General features: G+C 45.3%; 1 protein-coding gene, 1 long non-coding RNA gene and 1 pseudogene across 2 annotated transcripts; 2 read left to right on the forward strand and 1 right to left on the reverse strand.

Annotated features, from left to right (window-relative positions):
- Positions 1-1,134: 1,134 nt before the first annotated feature.
- Positions 1,135-3,251, forward strand: LOC136509346 (uncharacterized). Its single transcript, XR_010772318.1, has 3 exons — positions 1,135-1,487; positions 2,349-2,423; positions 2,909-3,251. It is a non-coding gene; the product is annotated as an uncharacterized lncRNA (long non-coding RNA).
- Positions 3,252-6,823: 3,572 nt separating this feature from the next.
- Positions 6,824-8,165, forward strand: LOC136507459 (protein ALP1-like; annotated as a pseudogene).
- Positions 8,166-13,859: 5,694 nt separating this feature from the next.
- Positions 13,860-15,895, reverse strand: LOC136508370 (tryptamine 5-hydroxylase). Its single transcript, XM_066503028.1, has 2 exons — positions 14,848-15,895; positions 13,860-14,734 (listed from the first exon to the last, which is right to left on the reverse strand). The coding sequence occupies exons 1-2, from the start codon at positions 15,745-15,747 to the stop codon at positions 14,084-14,086; spliced, it is 1,551 nt and encodes a 516-aa protein (XP_066359125.1). The 5' UTR covers positions 15,748-15,895; the 3' UTR covers positions 13,860-14,083.
- Between the last annotated feature and the right edge of the window lie 2,900 nt (positions 15,896-18,795).

An 18,795-nucleotide genomic window follows, 5' to 3' on the forward strand; every position in this document is an offset into this window, starting at 1 on the left:
GATCTACAACCTAACCATGCAAAATATTTAATCTAGATTAAAAACAGCACAAGCACAGCTCTGGTACCACTGTTGGGAAACGCGGTATGCTACTCGCTAGCACACAAAGAATTAACCGCGTAAACAGGATCACTTGCGAGTAGATGATCATAGATTATACCTTCGCTTGTCGCGCGTCACAGCGGAAGTCTTGATGAAGCATGAGTAGTCGATCCGATCAACGTCGATGAAGTAGTCAGTACGATCTAACGAAGTGCGCAACCTAGTGCCACCTCCACGGCAGTCCACACGTACGGGATGGGATGACGAACCTGGAGCGTACTATCACTCCACGGCACGTACTCGAAGATCCTCACGATCAACCTTTGATCGGGGAAAGACTGCAGGTGCGGCGACGACGGTAGGAACCTTGGCCGGCGGCTGCACTGGCAGGAGCCCTGACGCAGCAGGACGTGTGGTAGCAGGCCAAGCGGCGTGCGGCAGCAGGAACCTTGCCGGTGGCTGGAGCCCTGCGGCAGCAGGACGTGCGGCAGCAGTGATAATCTCCTAGGGTTAAGAGCTGATAAGCATTTATAGACTTGCTAATTGGGCCAACGCTAATTGGGCCAGGCCTCTATTGGGCATTACCAGCACAGAGGGCACATTTTGGATGTAGAAATTAATTGAATACTAACCTAAGTTGTCCTTCGAATCGTCTCTTCTTCCTTCTTGCTGTCCACTCCTCTCCCAATTCTCCTCTGATCTACCGTGCTGCTAACAGTCAACTAGTCTTAGAAATAGATTTTCAAATGCGGCTTATGTTTCGGTCGACCTCTGTAAATCTTTTCAGAGATGCGAGATGCGATTGCTAGCTATACCGCTTGTGAAAAATCAATTCTGATCATGTCTAAAATTAGAAATGGTCTCCATAGTGAATCAGGTTGATCCTGCACAGCTAGTCTCGACCTGCTGCCACTAATGCCAAATTGATGAGAAATTATAAAAATGATAACCTCCGTCACACCCTCGTGGCAATCATTCACTCAGCCATGTGGTGACGCGTCGCCGTGTCGTCTGCCTGCCTGATAGGAATACGGTCGCTTCATTGCGTCCATGCATGACATGATTCTTCCTTCCTGTGGGCCTCCACAGAAGCCACCTGCCCACCTGTCTACACTACCGGTCTCCTTCTCCATAGTCCATGCATCCTACCTTCTCTTCTCCTTCCGCCAGCACCATCATTTAAACCGGAGCTCACAGCAATGCGCATGAGTGGTGGTTAGTGGTGAGGTGCTCGAGTTGTGGGGAGAAAAACAAAAGCTGTGGATACTTTGCCTTGCAAGGTTGCAAAATTCATCAATGGCGATGCCAGTGGAGATGGCGCTGTGCATCGCGCACAACGTATTCTTGCTGCTGGACCGCTGGATCTGGACGTGCGTGCTCGCCGCCGACGAGGCCGCGCGCCTGCTCCGATCGGCCACACACTGATCGTCCCCGACCGATTCACGGTGAGCTGTAGCTGCTGTTATTGTCTTCATTCCTGTTGATTAATGGCTCGCTTCTTCGAAGTCACGATGGGATGGTTGTTTTATTTGCCTACTTCGGGAATCGGGATAGTTGTTATTTTTAGCTTTCCATTTTGTTACTTCTATTGCTTTGCCTTTCTGCATTTAAATTTATTTTTTTGAATTAATTATCCAAATTTTGGGTCCTATTTGGATCAAATGGTCTTCAAAGGAATTTTAAATGAACAAATTCCAAAGGAAAGGAAATAATCCATGTGTTCTAAATTATAATTCATTTTAACTTTTTAGATACATATTAAAAGCTACCTCCTTCGTTCCACATTATATAAGACTTCTTGGTTTTTTGAGATACATTGATGTGTATATCTAAGTGCATAATAAAAGCTATAGAAAAGCCAAAATGTCTTAAAATTTGGAATGGAGAGAGTATGTATTTGGACATAGTCTATATCTAGATGGATATTGAAAGTTATATATTTAGAAAAGACAGAATAACTTATAATTTGAAAGAGGTAGTACATGATAGTGTTTGGAATGGAGGAAGAAAAGGAAATTATCATAGTGTTTGGAATGGAGGAAAGTTGAGTTCTTTTCCAAGAAAAGGATATCAGAGTAGCGTAAAACATAGGAAATAAAATCCTCACTTCAACCTAAGAGAAATAAATTTTGCGCTCTCTCTTGCTATGCTTGCTCATGTTTCTCTATTTTTTCTTTGATTCCAAACAATTCAAAGTATCTATTTCTATGTTGTGAAATCCTATAGTTTTTCACTATTCACTTCTATCTTATTTTTACCTTTTTTATTTCTCTATTTTACATTCATTTGTTTCGAACATGCCCTAGGTGTCTACGTACAAATAAGCCAAAGATATCATCAACTCCTATATGACCTCCTCAGTCGTCGTCCTCTTAGTACAGGTGATGTACTTTTCACAAACTTTTTGTTCCATCTAGAGTTCCAATGCATAGAAGTCCATTTTACATTTTGGATGGCCGTACAGCCTCTGCTTTTTTTTAAAAAAAAAATTGTACAGCCTCTACGTTGTTCATCAATGATTTGCATTATGCTGTTCTGAACATTAACTTATTGTGGTCAGTGGTCACCTATACAGACAAGTGGCTCTACTACATAGAGATCACTATGTGCTTGTCTTGGGTTAGGTAGCATGTTCCATTTGAGTGTTTATATTACTCTTTCTATTTAATTTTTGATGATGTGGCATGGTGGTTGAGAACTTAATTAATATTTTCGCTCAAGTAATAGGTGTTCAAATACTAGACAATGTTAGTACGAGTGTCAAGCAATTAACCTCATAATATGCTAAAGTTAAAAAAAAGGTATTGAAGAATATAGTCTATCTGGTAATCTTGATTTTTGACTTTTACCCCTCCTCCCATTTCAGGGCTCTTCAAGCATGTGTATAGCAACGGTAGATATTGAAGTCGTCCAGGAGATATACTTTTTTGTTTTTTTCAAATACAAGTAATGATTCTGAAACAGCTACTCTACTTATTTTCCTTTCTTTTATCCTCTTAGAGAATGATATTTGTTGTGAAGTATGTGACAGCAAGCTGCGGTATTAATTGTATATGAATTCCAATTTCTGCACCAGTATACCAGTTTCTTCGCATTTCATCGTCAACCTCAAGGAACAAGTACCCCCTTGAATGACATTGATATTTGACTTCGAGTGGTAGTGCAGATTTTTCTTTCGTACAATGTCATTCGGCCTGTTCGTTAGTTGGTTTCTGGGTTGGTTTGGGTTGGCTGATGCTGGTTTGTTGTGAGAGGAAAATACTGTTGCCTGACTAGTTTGGGCTGGCTGAAACCAACAAGCGAACAGGGTGAATGATACCTCCAATAACAGTTTCAAAATACCATAACGTTGCTATATATATATATATATATATATATATATATATTAGGGTCCTGTTCGCTTCTCTTATAATCCGTTTTTTTTTCAGCTTGTTTTTTTTCAGCCGGGATAATGTTTTTCTCTCATAACAAATCAGCCGGAAGAGTGTTTCGGCTTGTTTTTTCAGCGAAGCGAACGGGTCCTAGGTGTACTCGTGGTTTGTTGCGTTTGCCTAAGTTTTGATTTGAAATCAGGCGAAGACAACAGAAGTGAACGACCTTACCCTAACATAACCACCAACCACCCAAAAGGAAAGAGACAGATACAGAAATTAAAGGCCAAAAGACGGGGTGTACATAGACCCGATCAACTACCTACAAGATAGGCGTATATCCCAAATATGAAACTTCCTATCGAGCCGGGTTCTCAAAAATAGAATCGGCGTAGCGTGTGTGAAGGTAAAAGGACATGTCCCCGGTTGTTCCTCCATGTGCTTGTTGCAATCAGGATTATTCTCATCCAATCCGATGCGACGAGAAGCCGCTGACGACCAAAACCGAAAACACAAGGGGAGAAAACGTTCATCGCCATGATGGCGGCAGTCTTTAATTCAGCAATCGATGACGCGTCCCTTGGTCGGTTGAGCTGCTTTATCATCAGTTCATCGCCACCGCATGCCAGATTTTCTACGTGCCCGACATCCGTCCGTAAGCCACCTTCTCCTCTCCTTCCTCTATCCGAGGTCCCAGACTCCCAGGGCAATCGTTGCCGTACCGTGTGGTAAGGTGATTTCCGGAAGCCACACATTTGTCGGCCCCAAGAACATTGGGAGATGGACTGGGCATAAGGCTAGAATCATGTCTAAACACGGCGGTAGGTCGGAAAGGCTCATCACCGATGATCACGGGGAGTACGAGCAAGCAACGTTCAAATCACAGTCACAATTTCTCATCTTAAACTTCGACTAGTTTGAATCAGCCGGCTGGAGTCTCGGCGTCAATTCTGCACACCACCGCTGATCATGTACAGCCTTCCGTGGAAACCAAATTAAGTCCTGGGCCACAGGCCAGCCCAGTTGCAACACAGATGCTAACTGGACCAAATAGGTGGCTACGGCCTACGACCGGTCTGATGGCATTGTTTGCATGACTTTTGGAACAAAAACAATGCAAAGCACTTATCAAGCGCAAGTTCATCGCCAATTCACACAGCCGCCAGCCGCCACAAAAACACTCTTATGCACAGGTTGTTCGTGAGGGTGCTGTGTGGCCGATAGCATCAAGCAAGATGCCAAGGATCCTGCTGGAGGTGCCGTTGTTCGGGGCAACCCGCCACCAACAGTGCCTACAATCAAGGATTCAGGCCAGAGTTTAACCCAGGACATGACCAAAGAGGCGGCTTTGGTGGCAGGAATATGGGCGTAGCTATACTATGGGTATGGCTTCTATGGTGGTCGAGGAGGCGGTCACAGCTATAATGGTGGGATTTTTTTGTTTTTAATCATTTTTTATTCAATATTTTAATAATAATCGCTCCTAAAAAAATTATTATGCTGGGTTCTAATGCGACAATTTTGTGATATAAAATATATCTTTATCTGACACCATACAAAAACGATATTATTTTTCTAATGCAACAAACGCTAGTACGCGATTATTATGCCACTAAAATTTTATATTATTTTTACTGTGCGTCTTAACGACCTCAATGTAAAAACTGAAAAACTATGAAGTCGTATTTCTCATTGAGAGCTACAACTTTGATGTAAAAAGTATCTTCATTTGACAACATACACAAAAGATATTATTTTTCTAATGCGATAAGCATCAGTACGCGATTATTATGCTACTGAAATTTTATATTTTTTTGGGCATCTTAATGTCCTCAAATGAAAAAACTAAAAACTAGAAAGTTGTAGATCTCATCGAGAACTATATTTCTCATATAAATTTCATCTTCATCCGATGTCGTATCAAAGAGTGATGATTTTTCAAACGTTCAGTTTTTTCACGTTGCTCCCGGTTGCGCGACAGAACAATACTGTCACGCCAGCGGGAGTGGCGTGACAAGATTTTTCCACGTCGAAAACGTCATATAACGTGGCAGATGTTGCCGTGTTAATGCATGTGACGCGACAATGTTATTTGGTTGCACTAGCGGCACTAGCGCGACAAAAAGGGTTAGATCCACACAAAAAAATTAGAAGCGATTATTATTAAAATATTGAATAAAAAAGTATTAAAAATAAAAAAATCCTATAATGGTCACCATAGGTCATTCGGTGGTCGAAGCGGTCACAGGGGTGGTCGAAGCGGTCACAGGGATGGTCGCACTCAAGGGCATGGCAGCCCTCGGAGGGATCAGTTGCGCTGGCTTCCAATGGTATAGGGAACATTCAAGGTGCTCCATCTCAGCCGACTCATGTTGTCTTGCCGGTGTTTGGTCACACAACATCGGCCATGGTTGGCCATGTAGCACCAGCAGCAATCCACGCACAGTCTGGCGACGACATTGGCATCGGGGTTGGCCGGACCATCATCATCTACTGCAGTAGTAGCAGGAGCTTCAGAAGATAGGCGGCCACATGTATAGCATTGGGTAAGTCACGGGTGGAAGAAGTGAACATAGAGGGTGATTGGTTGCCCCGACGGGGCGGTCCTAAGGCCCATCCGGCACGAGTTGGTGTAGTGAGGGCGTGATTGGTATCCCGACTTGCACCATTTGCCTGCTCCTCTCCATACCTTTCTCCTCCGTCATCCCGCACGCCTCCGTCTTCTTGATTTCTCCTTTCCTCTCGGTCCTAGGCTCGCTCGGTGCTTGGCGGAAACCTTCGCGCCGAGCGCGGGAGATGAGGCCGTCCGGGCCATAAAGCGCGCGTGGGGGTCTCGGCTAGGGTTACCACCCTCACTCTTCGCCTCTGCTTTCTGCCATTGCTCAAGTGCAAACTCCCGTCTTGCTCCCCCTCGACCTCGGTAGCCCTACCGAGGTGACCCTCGCCGGCGGATTTTCTCTCGGTCCTCCGGCGCTTGGATGGTATATATGCCACCTGCGCTCTTCCCCTCCTCTTCTTCACTGTCGTTTTTTTGTTGATTTGTTGGTGGATTTTGCTTGAAATGCCAAGAAATCAGGGTTCTTGGTTTGACATCCTTAGATCTGTACGATCCAATACCTGATTTACCTATTCCTAGCTCAGATCTGTACATGATGCGTCGTTTTTGGTTTATACCTCATGTTTTGTGTAGATCTTGTACATGTTGATGCCTATTTTGTTGTACACACTGAGCAAAGTGCCTAGAGGTCAATGATGTTGATTGGTTAACAGTATACGCTGGAGGAGCACCCTTTGGTGTGGCAGCCGCGTCTTTCATTGTTTATTTTGTCTGATTTTTTGCTTGCTAAGCAGTACATACCCATGTTGCATGCTCGCTTTCTAATGTTGCCCTCCATCCTGTTGTGGTAGACATGGCGTTTGAAGCTAGGCGAAGGGTTGCCGCTGCTGTGGTTGTTGCAGTGGCGGCTTGGTTTTTCATGTGGTTTAGGAGGAGAGTTGAAGATTCGCCCTCAGTCACCTATGGTCCCTTGGCTAAGAGGGACATACAGAGGATGAACAACCTTAGATACATCTATGAATCTGATGATGTGCACTGTGTCAACCTTCTTAGAATGAGGAGGGCCCCTTTTTTCTAACTTTGTGACCTTTTCCATAGTAGAGAGCTTGTCACTGACAGCATACATGCATCTATTGAAGAACAAGTATCCATGTTCTTGCATGTTGTTGGTCACAATGAGAGGTTTAGGGTGGTTGACCTTACCTTCAGGAGGTCCACAGAGACAATTAGTAGGTTCTTCCAGAAGGTATTATATGTGGTAGGAGAGCTGAGGAATGAATTGATTGTCCCTCCTGCTACCAATGTCCATCCTAGGATCCTTAGGAGCAGAAGGTGGTACCCCTATTTCAAGGTTGGTATCCATAACTTGTCATACATAGGTCTCATGCATTATCAGTTTAGTGTCAATGTTCACTTGCACTTATGTTTTTTCAATTAGGACTGCATAGGAGCAATTGATGGTACTCATGTATTAGCTAGAGTGCCTGTGAAGATACAAGCTGCCTTTAGAGGCAGGAAGCACACCATCACACAAAATATGTTGGCAGCCGTGGACTTTGACCTCAGATTCACCTAAGGGCTTGCTGGTTGGGGGGGGATCTACACATGATGCTCTTATCTTATTTGATGCTCTTGAAAGAGATGATGGTCTTAGAGTGCCACCAGGTATCATCCAAACCAAAAATAACTTTGACACTTTGCTTAATCCTAAATGAAACTACTAAAACATGTTCCTATCTGCTAATTTTTAGACAAATTCTATCTTGTCGATGCTGGCTATGCAGTGAGGCCTGGTTTCTTGCCACCATTTCGTGCCACAAGGTACCATTTAAGGGAGTTTGGTTCAAACCGACCTCAAAATCAAAGAGAGCTTTTTAATCTAAGGCATTCGTCTCTTAGAGTAACAGTTGAGAGGGCTTTTGAGGCTCTAAAGAATAGATTCAGGATATTGGACAACAAACCTTTCCACCCATACAAGACCCAAGTTAAGTTTGTTCTAGCCTATTGTATTCTTCACAATTGGATTCTCAGGCATGGAGCAGGACGAGCATGTGCCTGCTAAATCCACATGGACACCTAACATTAATGATAATGCCTCACAACCAGATCATGTCCCTGACAATGGTACCTGGGCACAACAGAGGGAGACATGGGCTACACAGATGTGGCAAAACAGGGGGAATTCTAGGGTGTAGTGGCATGGTGTGTGTACTGATGCCAAGGGCCAGGAGGAAAGGGGTGGCAAGAGAAGGAAGCTTGCCCCAGAGGAAATAGACCTCATGAATGGAATGATCAAGGCTGTGGAGTCTGTAGGAGATGCCCTCAAGATTCCACAGCACAATGAGGTGCATCAGGATCTTTATGGCTGTGTTATGGACTACCCTAGGGTACTCACAGGAGGCACTCATGTTTGCCCTAGTTTACCTGTTGAAGAACAAGGCTGAGGGACTTTGCTTTGTTCAGATGATAGAGGCTCATAGGATCCTGTGGATTAGGACCTACCTGAGCACAACCTACTTTACTTAGATGCATACTAGTTGGCCTCTCCACTTTTGCATATAGCCATGCTAACTGTCTTATGCTGTAGGAAGTATTTTGATGTGTAGCACTTACCTCAACTGATGCTACAAAGAACCATTTGCCGCCTAACCAAGGCTGCATCTAGTCTGGAATAGCACAGGAGCCATGGTGATGGATGTGGGGCTTTGTTCATCTGTGTGGTATAGACATTAACAAAGGGTGATTGTTAGTTCACCTAATACATTTCAGATGCTATTATTGTTCTTGTAGGAGGTCCTATTTGGCCGATGATGCAAACTATAGCAATCTGAGGTGGCTGTGGCTATTATTCCTGTTGTTGCTTTATTATCTACTTGTGTTTTCTCATGTCTTTCATCAAATCGTGGGATACATCCATTCCTAAGCAACTGTTGTAGGCATGCCTACCTGATGGCTGGGATGGACGTGTCCCATGGTTCCATGGGAGTCATGAACTTGCCTTAGCAATTTGTGTTCTTATTTGCCACCTGGGATGATTGTAGTTTTTGACTGAGGCTGATACAATTGTGAGATCCTTTTCTTGCCTATGAAGATAACAGTGCCAGTTTGAGTAATGGATTATGCGCATTGTTGACCTTGGACTTGTGAGGTACTGGAGCATTGTTTCTTCTATCTTCTGCTTATGCTTCTCATGGCTATAATCAAACCATGTGAGACATCCTTGCCTAAGCAACAGCTGGACAATTCTGATGATCTGATGGCTGGGCTAGATTCCTCTCATGGTTTCATTCCTGTCATGATCTTGGTTTTCTACAATTTGTTTGAGGTTTGTTGCTATCTATGTTTCTTAAGCTCCAAGTTCAAGGTCAAATAAAAAGGCAATTAAATCTAAGACAAATCGATTGAACTACCCCTCATCTTATCAACATCTTATACTTGCTTTTATGTGTTTTTTAAGGGGCAAATGGCTTGGTATGTTGTGTACCGTGGCAGAGTTCCTAGGGTATATGCAACCTGGGCTAGATGCAATGCCCGGTAACTGGTTTTAAAAACAACAGCTACAAGAGCTTCCCTAATAAAGAAGAGGCACAAGAATCATACTTAGAGTTTATGGGTTGTGAAGATGATAAAGTTTTTGTCAATCCCCCACCAAAGGTGCTCAGGAAGAAACCGGTGTTATCTGTTGTGGCTGTGGTGCAGTCTTTTCTGTTGCTGGTGCTCCTGTAGTTCGTTCTTGCTCGTTGCTACAACTGTCTGTGATGCTCAAAATGCCATGGCTTTGTATGTTACCTATCGGGGAAAGGAGCCTGGGGTCTATGCCCTAAAATGCCTCTTTGTAGTGCTTCGGGCAACAAATGAAGCCCTAAAATACCTTTGGTTACTGGCTATTGCTTTGGTTTGGTCGTTTATTTTGATGATGCTTGAGTTCTTCATTGCTAAGCATTGTTGTAGGTGCATCTAATTGTTTCATATTGCCTGTGATGGTTTCAAAATGCCATGAAAACATGTGGAGACAATGACCTTGTGAGGAACTATGACTTTTGGGCAACCAGTCATGCCCTTGTTCATGATTTGCTGGGAGTACTATTGTCATGTTTATATCATTAGAAGCTCCAAGGTCATTGCCAATGCCAAGCTTGTTGAACTGAGGCAAAATTATCTATGTTTCCTTCTATTCTTCTTTATTCTGCAATACCTGGTGGTAACCACACCAAAACGGTACACGGGTGCTCGCACCCCAAGCCGTGCGCCCAACCAAACACAAACGCTACCACCACTTCATACAGCAAAACGATCAATGGAGGCAACCAAACAGAATCATTGTCATCTAGGACAGCTAAGCTAAAGCAAACCAAACAAAGGTGGATGAATGCTTTGATGCCGGCTCAGAAGAGCCTGGACAGGGCCACCATCCCAGACCGTCGACCTCGGAGCAACCAATCACGCCCATAGTGAATGAGGAAAATGAGTTGTCTACTGTTGATCGAGCTACAGGGAAGCCAAAAAATGAAAAATAGTATTGTTATTGGTGTCTCACAAAGGGGCATGTTTTTAAGAATTGCATCGTGGTTATGATGACCACGTGACAAAGGTGTGTCTGTTCCTTAAAGGGACGTGCCCAGTGTAACGTTCGATGGGGCATGGGCCTTGGCCTTCTAGGCTGTAGAGGAGGCATGGTCGGTCCAACTGCGGTTGTGGTTAGTTGGACCATGCCAGAGGCCAGAGCGTGGGAGCGGCCAGTTTCAAGTGTACACCACACCTTATGCTCCGGTGGGCCACTAGAGAGGTTGGATTTTGTGTGTGGGACCACAGGACAGGTTCTGTGTGTACGTACCGGCCGGACCCATCAATTGTGGAACAATGTTCTTGCCAACAGTTGGAGGTGTTGGCGCGCCGCCCGATTGGACCGTTGGTGCAAGCGGACGAACCGCTAGTGGTGCGGCTGGCTAGTGAGGCCACCCTATATGTCTAGTAGCCATTGGCACGCGTGGGCTAGTGACTGTTGGCCAGCCGGTCCAACCACTAGGGTAGGCAGGTGGTTAGACCACCAGAAGCTGTGGCTACGGGCTGAAAGCCTAATAGCCATTTTAGGAGCCCCCTCTGTAAATAGTGGGGTGGCAGCCACTTGGGGACTTTGTGTAATCTTTGAAAAAAGTGTAGAGGCCCTCTAAATTACATATGCTTAGACTGCCCACAGCGTTGGGTTTCACCGGTGCTGAATTAGGAGAGAGAAGAATGAGGCACCGGCTCATGCCATTGTAGAGTGCGATGCCAAGTTGAAAAAATCAAGCACCGTGGCATGTAGGTTCACCGGTGCTTGCTGAATAAAGAAATAATTTCACAGCTAGCCACTAGAGCAGATAGAGACAGTGACGTTCTGACAAACCAGCCCCACATTCGCATGGGCATCGATGCTGACGCTGTAGGCTTTTAAGTGTTCCCAGCATCGGTGAAGGTGGCATAGGAATCTTTTGTTTAGCATCGATCACGTTGTGGGCAGTCTTAGTTGTGTTGCATCCGATTGTGTGTGAGTGATCACTAGTGTGTTGCATTGAGAGATTGCAAGTTATGATCGAGTTGCAAGACAGTGGGCTTTTTACGAGGCTGGCACCTTCTAGACGGCTTGGAGGCTAGTCCTCTGACTTAGCACGTCCGGAGTTGGTGCGTTCCTCCAGAGGAGATTGCATTCTAATCTCAAGGTGCAATAGTCATGGTCATGAATTATAGTTGAGTATGTAACAGGATATTGAATAATCTACATATACTTATTATTGTAATCACAAGGTGAGTAGGTGCGAGGATATAAAAACCAAGTCATGGAGTAATTATTGGCCCAAAAACAGAATGAGGCATAACGGCATAATTATGTTGTGATTAATGACTCGGTTCTTCTTTTATGCTCCGATGATGGAGCCTGTTCGGCAGGACTGAAAAATAAGCCAAAATACTGTTCCGGCTGATTGTTGTGAGAGAAAAATACTGTTCTGTCTGAAAACACTGTTTCTTCTAGTGAACGGTACTTCCGTGAGTGGGCTGGCCAGCCAGCCGAACACCATCATGGTCTTTCTTTCTTCTTTATTGGACAATCCCTTTTCTTTTGTATAGCTTCTTGTTTCTTCTACTTGTCCAAAAGTTCTATGAAGCTCGGTCTCACCTTGCTTTTCAAATTTGAGATAACGGACAATTTGGTTCATGCAAATCAGACACCACTGGATTGTTTGGTGTGTGTGTTTTCACTGGGTTTGTGGCAAATCCAGCACTTCTGTCCGGCACACAATCTACCACCATCGGACTGTCCTTTTGTTGCATTTTGCCGGGATTTCGGTAGATCTAGACTTATGTTTCTGTTCTGCCCTAGCGTCCAAGTTTTCAATGTAGCAATAGAGGTCTTCCCCATCAACTCTAGCTTGCCTTTTCCCAAGAGTTTAGGCTTTTCATCTCTTATATGATCTTCATAGGAGATAAAAATCACAGAGGTCTTCTTCAGCAACTCTAGCTTGCAAACACCTAGCAATTAAATTGTATACGCAATTACAAAAAGAAGTTGCACTTAAATATTTTCAATTGCTGAGACAATAAAACTATTATTTCTGCGGTCACAACAGTACGGTAAGCGACGAAACAGAAAGGTACAACTGTACAGGAGATTGGCTCCTATTAGTTTATTGACCATTTCCGACATTTCCCTTCCAATAAACTGAAAAAAATCTTCTCCGATCAAAGAAGTTGCTATCCAGAGATAAGGTCACATCGATCAGATCAACAGTCAATCAATCGAAGCTCAAAGCTAACAGGACCTTTATCAGAACAGGTTACACTTTACATGCCTGACGAACTGGCCCAATGGCTTCTAGTCCGATGACACTGCTAGTCTAACCCAAGCACTACACTGCCGTAGCGAATCCAACATCCAAAGCGAACATTACTTGATCGATTCATATAGGTGTTCGCGCCTCTTCTTCTTGACCATCTCATATGGAAGAGAACAAAGACGCTGTCAATACACTCATTCATGCAAGAACCTTGTTCTCTGTTGAAGATCTTAGAGCAACTTCTGCATGGCTCCTAAGCCCTCATAGGTAAATATAGGGACTCATGTCCAAAATCTTGCTCCTGCAGGGCCCTAAAATTTGGCTGAGCACCCAAATCCTCCTCTAGAACCCATTTCTGTTAGGCCAACACCCAAACCCTCATCCTTCTCGTGAGTACGGAACTATGGTTCCTTCCCTCCGCCACCGACCTCCATCGGCCCCGATATCCACCAGCGTGCCCCCTCCACCGGCGGCCTCCCTCCAGCACCGGGCACGCAGAGCGCAGGCTTTGTGTGCTCGATTCTTTCCTCTACCGCCACCGATGGTCGCACGGGCATGCTCGCCACCGCACGGGCATGCGGGAACGGTGTCGGCCTCGCGTGCTCCCTCGGCCGCACCACGAGCGCCTTCTTTCCCGTGGGCTCCCCTCCCCACGACCACGCGGCAGCGATGCCGCTCCTTCTTCCCCGCAGTCCTCTCTCCTCTGGCGGCCACATGCTCCCTCTCTCCTCTGGTGCACCCACATGCTCCCTCTCTCCTCCGACAGTGCGGCACGAAGCTCTAGTGGGCGGATCCACGAAGGACAGTGACAGCGCCCTCCATTGTCATGGTCCAAACACGAAGAAAAGGAAGAAGAAATTTGGGCAGTGATAGGTAGGTCTCACGTGTCAATGACTATGCGAAGTAATTTGGGAGCCTTTTTTTGGTGCTACTGCTGGAGTGGAAGCAGAAATATAGGCCAACAAAAATGGGAGTGAGCACCCTAATAAAAAATGAGGCCCTAATTTGGGGGCTATTGTTAGAGTTGCTCTTACACTTCAAATATTCTTATATTATACTCAAATATGATACTACATCTTTTTATTATCCGCCAACCGAAATTGTTATAAAAATATATAATGTTGTCTCTAGAGTCCCAGTAGAGAAGACTAAGCTACTTGGTCTATAATAAAGTTAATAATCATCAATCCCCTAACCTTTCGCTTATGCTCAAATTTGGTTTATGTTTTTAAAAGTAGCTCCAGCAAACAGGGCGAAGACGCCGAGACTTATTATACATATAATCTAACTACACTTAATTATTAAACCTCATTAAGCTCCTCCCCCTTGAATTCGTAGGCGTCGCTCTTCCTGACGACCACGAACAACGGCTCCTTCTTCCTGGTGGCGAGGCCGAAGCACTCGTCGAGGTTGACGTCCTCGGCAGCAACGCCGGGTGGCAGCGCCCACTCGAAGTGGTACAGCAGGCTGGCCAGCGACACCTGCGCGGTGGCCAGCGCGAAGGTGTACCCGGGGCAGCCCCTCCGGCCGCCGCCGAACGGCAGCAGCTTGTAGTCCGGGTCCTTGAGGTCGATCTCGCCGCCGCCGTTCTCGAACCGCTCCGGCAGGTACTCCAGCGGGCTGTCCCAGATCTCCGGGTCGCGGCCCATGGCGAAGGTGTTGATGAAGACGCGGGTCTTGGCCGGGATGTCGTAGCCGCCGAGCGTGCAGGGCGCCACGGACTCCCGCGGCACCAGCAGTGGCACGGCCGGGTGCAGCCGGAAGGTCTCCTTGATGATGGCGCGCATGTAGTGGAGCTCGCCGAGGTCCGTCTCCTCCACGCGGCCCGTGTCACCGACCACGCGCCGCACCTCGTCCTGCGCCTTCTTCAGGATGCGCGGATGCCGGATCAGCTCCGTCATCACCCACTCCAGGGTCGCGAACGTCGTGTCGGTGCCGGCGACGAACATGTCCTGCGGTGCAAAAGCATTAATAATTCATCACAGGGGTAATGACGTGTCAGCGTCACGATGTCTGATTCTGAATTTGTGACTGAATTGAATACGCAAGCTCGGTAGGTACCAACCAGGACGAGGGCCTTGAGGTTGTCGTCGGTGATTGGGACCTCCAGTTCCGGGGACTTCTGGACTCGGAGCAGGACGTCAACGAAGTCCTCGTCACGGTCGCCGGGGATGCGCTGGCGCTTGCCGCTGATGTGCTCGTCCACGATCTCGTCGCAGACCGCGCGGAGGTCGGCCAGGCAGCTCTTGAGGCGGCGGCGGAGGCCGGTGACGGTGCTGGCGACGGGCTCGAGCTCCGGGAAGAAGTCGCCGATGGTGAACCCGGCGAAGAGGTCCTGCGCCTCGGCGAGGACGTCGCCGAGTTTGTCGCCCTTGCCGTGCGGGAACCGCCGCCCGAACGCGACGCGGCAGAGCACGTCGTTGGCCAGGTTCAGGAAGCACTCGCTCAGGTCCACGGGCCGCGCCGGGGAGGTGTTCTTGGTGAGGTGCGCCAGGAGGCGGCGGAGCTCCTTGACCCGGACGGCGCCGTAGGTGGCCACGCGGCGCGCCGAGAGGAGCTCGGAGACCACCACTCGCCGCGCCATGCGGTGGTAGGGCCCCGCCGGCGCGAACGTCACGTCGGAGCACCCGAATGACAGGAACTGGCCCGACAGCAGGTGCGGCCGCGACGCCAGCGCCGGGTCGTTGGTGGTCAGCGCGGCGCGCGCCAGCTCCGGCTTGGAGATCACCACGGCGCGCACGCTGCCCAGCCGCAGCCGGAGCAGAGGTGCCTTCATGTTCCGTGCCAGCTCCGCCATCGTGTGGTGGGGCATCTCGGACAGCAGGTGGAGGTGCCCGATGACGGGCCACCCCGGCGGCGCCGGAGGCAGCCGCTGCGGCGACCGGCGCCTCGTCTTGTAGTAGACATACGCGGCGGAGAGCGCCAAGAGGAGGAGGGACACCGATGACACGAGGTTGAGCTCCATGGCGTCGATCAGTGACCGCTTCGGTCACAAGTTTCGCTTGTGTGCTAGTTAGTTTGGCTTGTTGGTAAAACTGTGGTGGTGTTTACATATAATACTAGACTAATATATATAGGTAAAAAAGTATCCCATTGACTTGGGGGTTCGTGGTAGGTGAGGAAGTGTGAGAAACTGCGTGTTTGAACAACAGTTTGTGTGGAGATGCTTCGTTTACTTGATCCAAGGACTGGTTGTCTTTTTTTTTCCTTTTTTTTTTTGGTGAACACAAGGACTGGTTGTCTGGCACCCACTAGATTGTGTACATTTGTTAGAGAGGTCATGTTAGAAAAATTTCACAAGCAACTCCAACCAGATTCGTCCGCCGTATCAAACTTCTATACGTTGTCAAGCGAATGTGTCTGCAGACGCCGTACAAGATCGTCCTGCAAGCTCGATGTCATCGTTGCTCAGCTTAGATCTAGCTCTTTTCAATTTTTAAATCATCTTAAGACTTTGATATACGGATCCACAAAAATAATAGGAACATGGAACGGAGCAACTTACAAGTCAACTATCAGCAATTGGACCCACTCCACATAAATAGGTAATTGAGAGATTGACTATTAACCATTTAACCTGAACCTATATAGTATTTTGAAAGATCATGTGAATACCCAAAAAGGATGAATTAAGTGTTTCATTCCAAACTTAAATTCTAAAAGGCTCATTTAGTCTACCACCGGAAAAATCACAAAACTACTCTAGTAAGATGTGCACTCAAGATTTTTCTTGTTGTTCTTGGACGTGTTTGGGACCACTTAAAATTAGATCTGCGGTCGCACCACCATGAGAATCAATAAAATCCCACTAAACATCCCATCAGAATTGATGATTCTTTTCACCGCCGGAGACACAACATCGGTAAGATTAAACTAGCGCTCACATTTTTTGTACCATGGGGTGGAGGCTGCGGTACCGATACCACACCACCTGTGGGCATGCCGTGGTCCCAAACATACCACTAACTTACCCTTAATCCAGAAAGAGTTTTTCAATCTAGAGCCAATCCTATCAACTAACCTATAGCTAATATAGGAAAATAAAGGTCTCACAAATAAAGCACATGCAGAAAGCTATAAATACCATAAGTAAACGGCTCAAGTAAAAGATCGCAAAGCTCCTGGAGACATAATCAGAAACAACTACTTATTAATCAGGTAGACTGTAATCATGATAAATAATTGTAACCATTAGATCTATTCTATTTTCTAATAAGTAGTAAAATTATCCACTTTTGACATTACGGTACACATAAATAACCCCATAAAACTAGTGCAAACTACCAACATCTACCATTATAAAAATATATTTAAAGCAACCCATAAATTTGCTTTAAAATTACCCCACCATGGCAATCAAAGATAATATCAAGTATTAACCCAACTTTCATTTGTATCAAAATTATCCACATTAGACATTTTAGAACACAAAAATTATTTCTCAAAATTGCATCTAATTTACCTATGGGAGGTGTTTACTCTGGCAATACCAATCAGCATATCACGCACAGCGAATAAGAAGGGTAGCACACAAGACATGAGTTTATATTGATTCAGGTACGTAGTACCCTATGTCTAGTTTGGAGTAGATCTCTTTATCTCGTATGCTCGAGTTTACAAGGGTTTGCTGGTTGTAGCTTCCGGTGCCGATCAAGGGATCCCTACCTCGCCTTATATAGTCTTGGGGATATGGTTGCATGAATATCGATAGGCTTACCGATATGTTTTCTAGTCGTAGGAGTCCACGTCCAAGTTCCTTACGCTAGGTAGCTTGTCCACCATGTTTGATGATGCCTCTTGGTTCGGTTAGGTCTCATCCTCGGCGTCTTCGGCCCATTTGGATAGCCATGGGCTGATATACAAACGGTGAGGTAGCATGGGGTTCATATCACCGATATTACTAATATAAAAAATTATGAAAATAATTAAATAACCATAAAGCATATTCTTACTTACCCAGTTCTATAGCTTTGTTAAATTTAATGTAAAATATAAATTATATGTGTCATGATGTATACCAAGCATGCATATACGAGCAACGTATATATTTTATAGTTCTTCCCTTACCGGACCATAGTTCATCGCTTACCAGACCATACGTCTTGAAAATTTTCGAATTCCGTATAATCACTTGACACGTTTGGAAACAAGACTCTATAATATTGTTTTTTTTACAAAGAGACTCTATAATATTGTTGGATGTGTATTGCTCTAACTTATATAAGGACAGTTAGTTCACGTCACATAAGAGATAGCAACGAATGTGAGGACATTGTGAAAAATAAAGCGGCATGTGTGTATATGTCATTATCCATATATAAAAACGATCGTGGTGTCTCTTTATCAATATTTTTTAGGAACGACATCTTACTTTAAGGATGCAATAATCTAATTATTTTTATAATATATATCATAATCATAGACACGTGTTTGTCGCACTGTGTACGACCACTGGTCTTTAGTGTTAAGGATTTTTTTTTTCTGTGGTGAGTCCACGAACACTTGACATGGAAACAGGTGAACGATTTATTGATAAGGAAACTGTTATTATATATATATATATATATATATATATATATATATATATAGGGAGAGGCTATTCAGCAGCCGGCTACAAAATAAGTTATTCTGTAGCCACCTCTATTTACCATAATTTTATATACTAATTTACCATAATGTCAATACATATTTACGATAGTTGGGTTACTATAACACATGGGAATATTTACCATAACGTTATAGTAAATCACTTAGTAAGGAGTTACTGTAAATCTCGTAAATTAACATAGTAATTATCGTAACTCAAAGTGGCTACAGAATAAGTTATTCTGCAGCCAGCTATAGGATAGTAGTTCTATATATATATATATATATATATATATATATATATATATATATATATATATATATATATATATATATGTTTCTCTCGTTCTTTTTGCGTCCCCTTTTCTTTGGGTTGGTGAAGCACAGGGATTTCCGGGGCCACGGCCAGGGTGTGCAAGCGGCGCCG

The sequence above is a fragment of the Miscanthus floridulus genome, chromosome 15 (assembly GCF_019320115.1).
Source record: "Miscanthus floridulus cultivar M001 chromosome 15, ASM1932011v1, whole genome shotgun sequence".
In the NCBI taxonomy this organism is placed as follows: Eukaryota; Viridiplantae; Streptophyta; class Magnoliopsida; order Poales; family Poaceae; genus Miscanthus; species Miscanthus floridulus.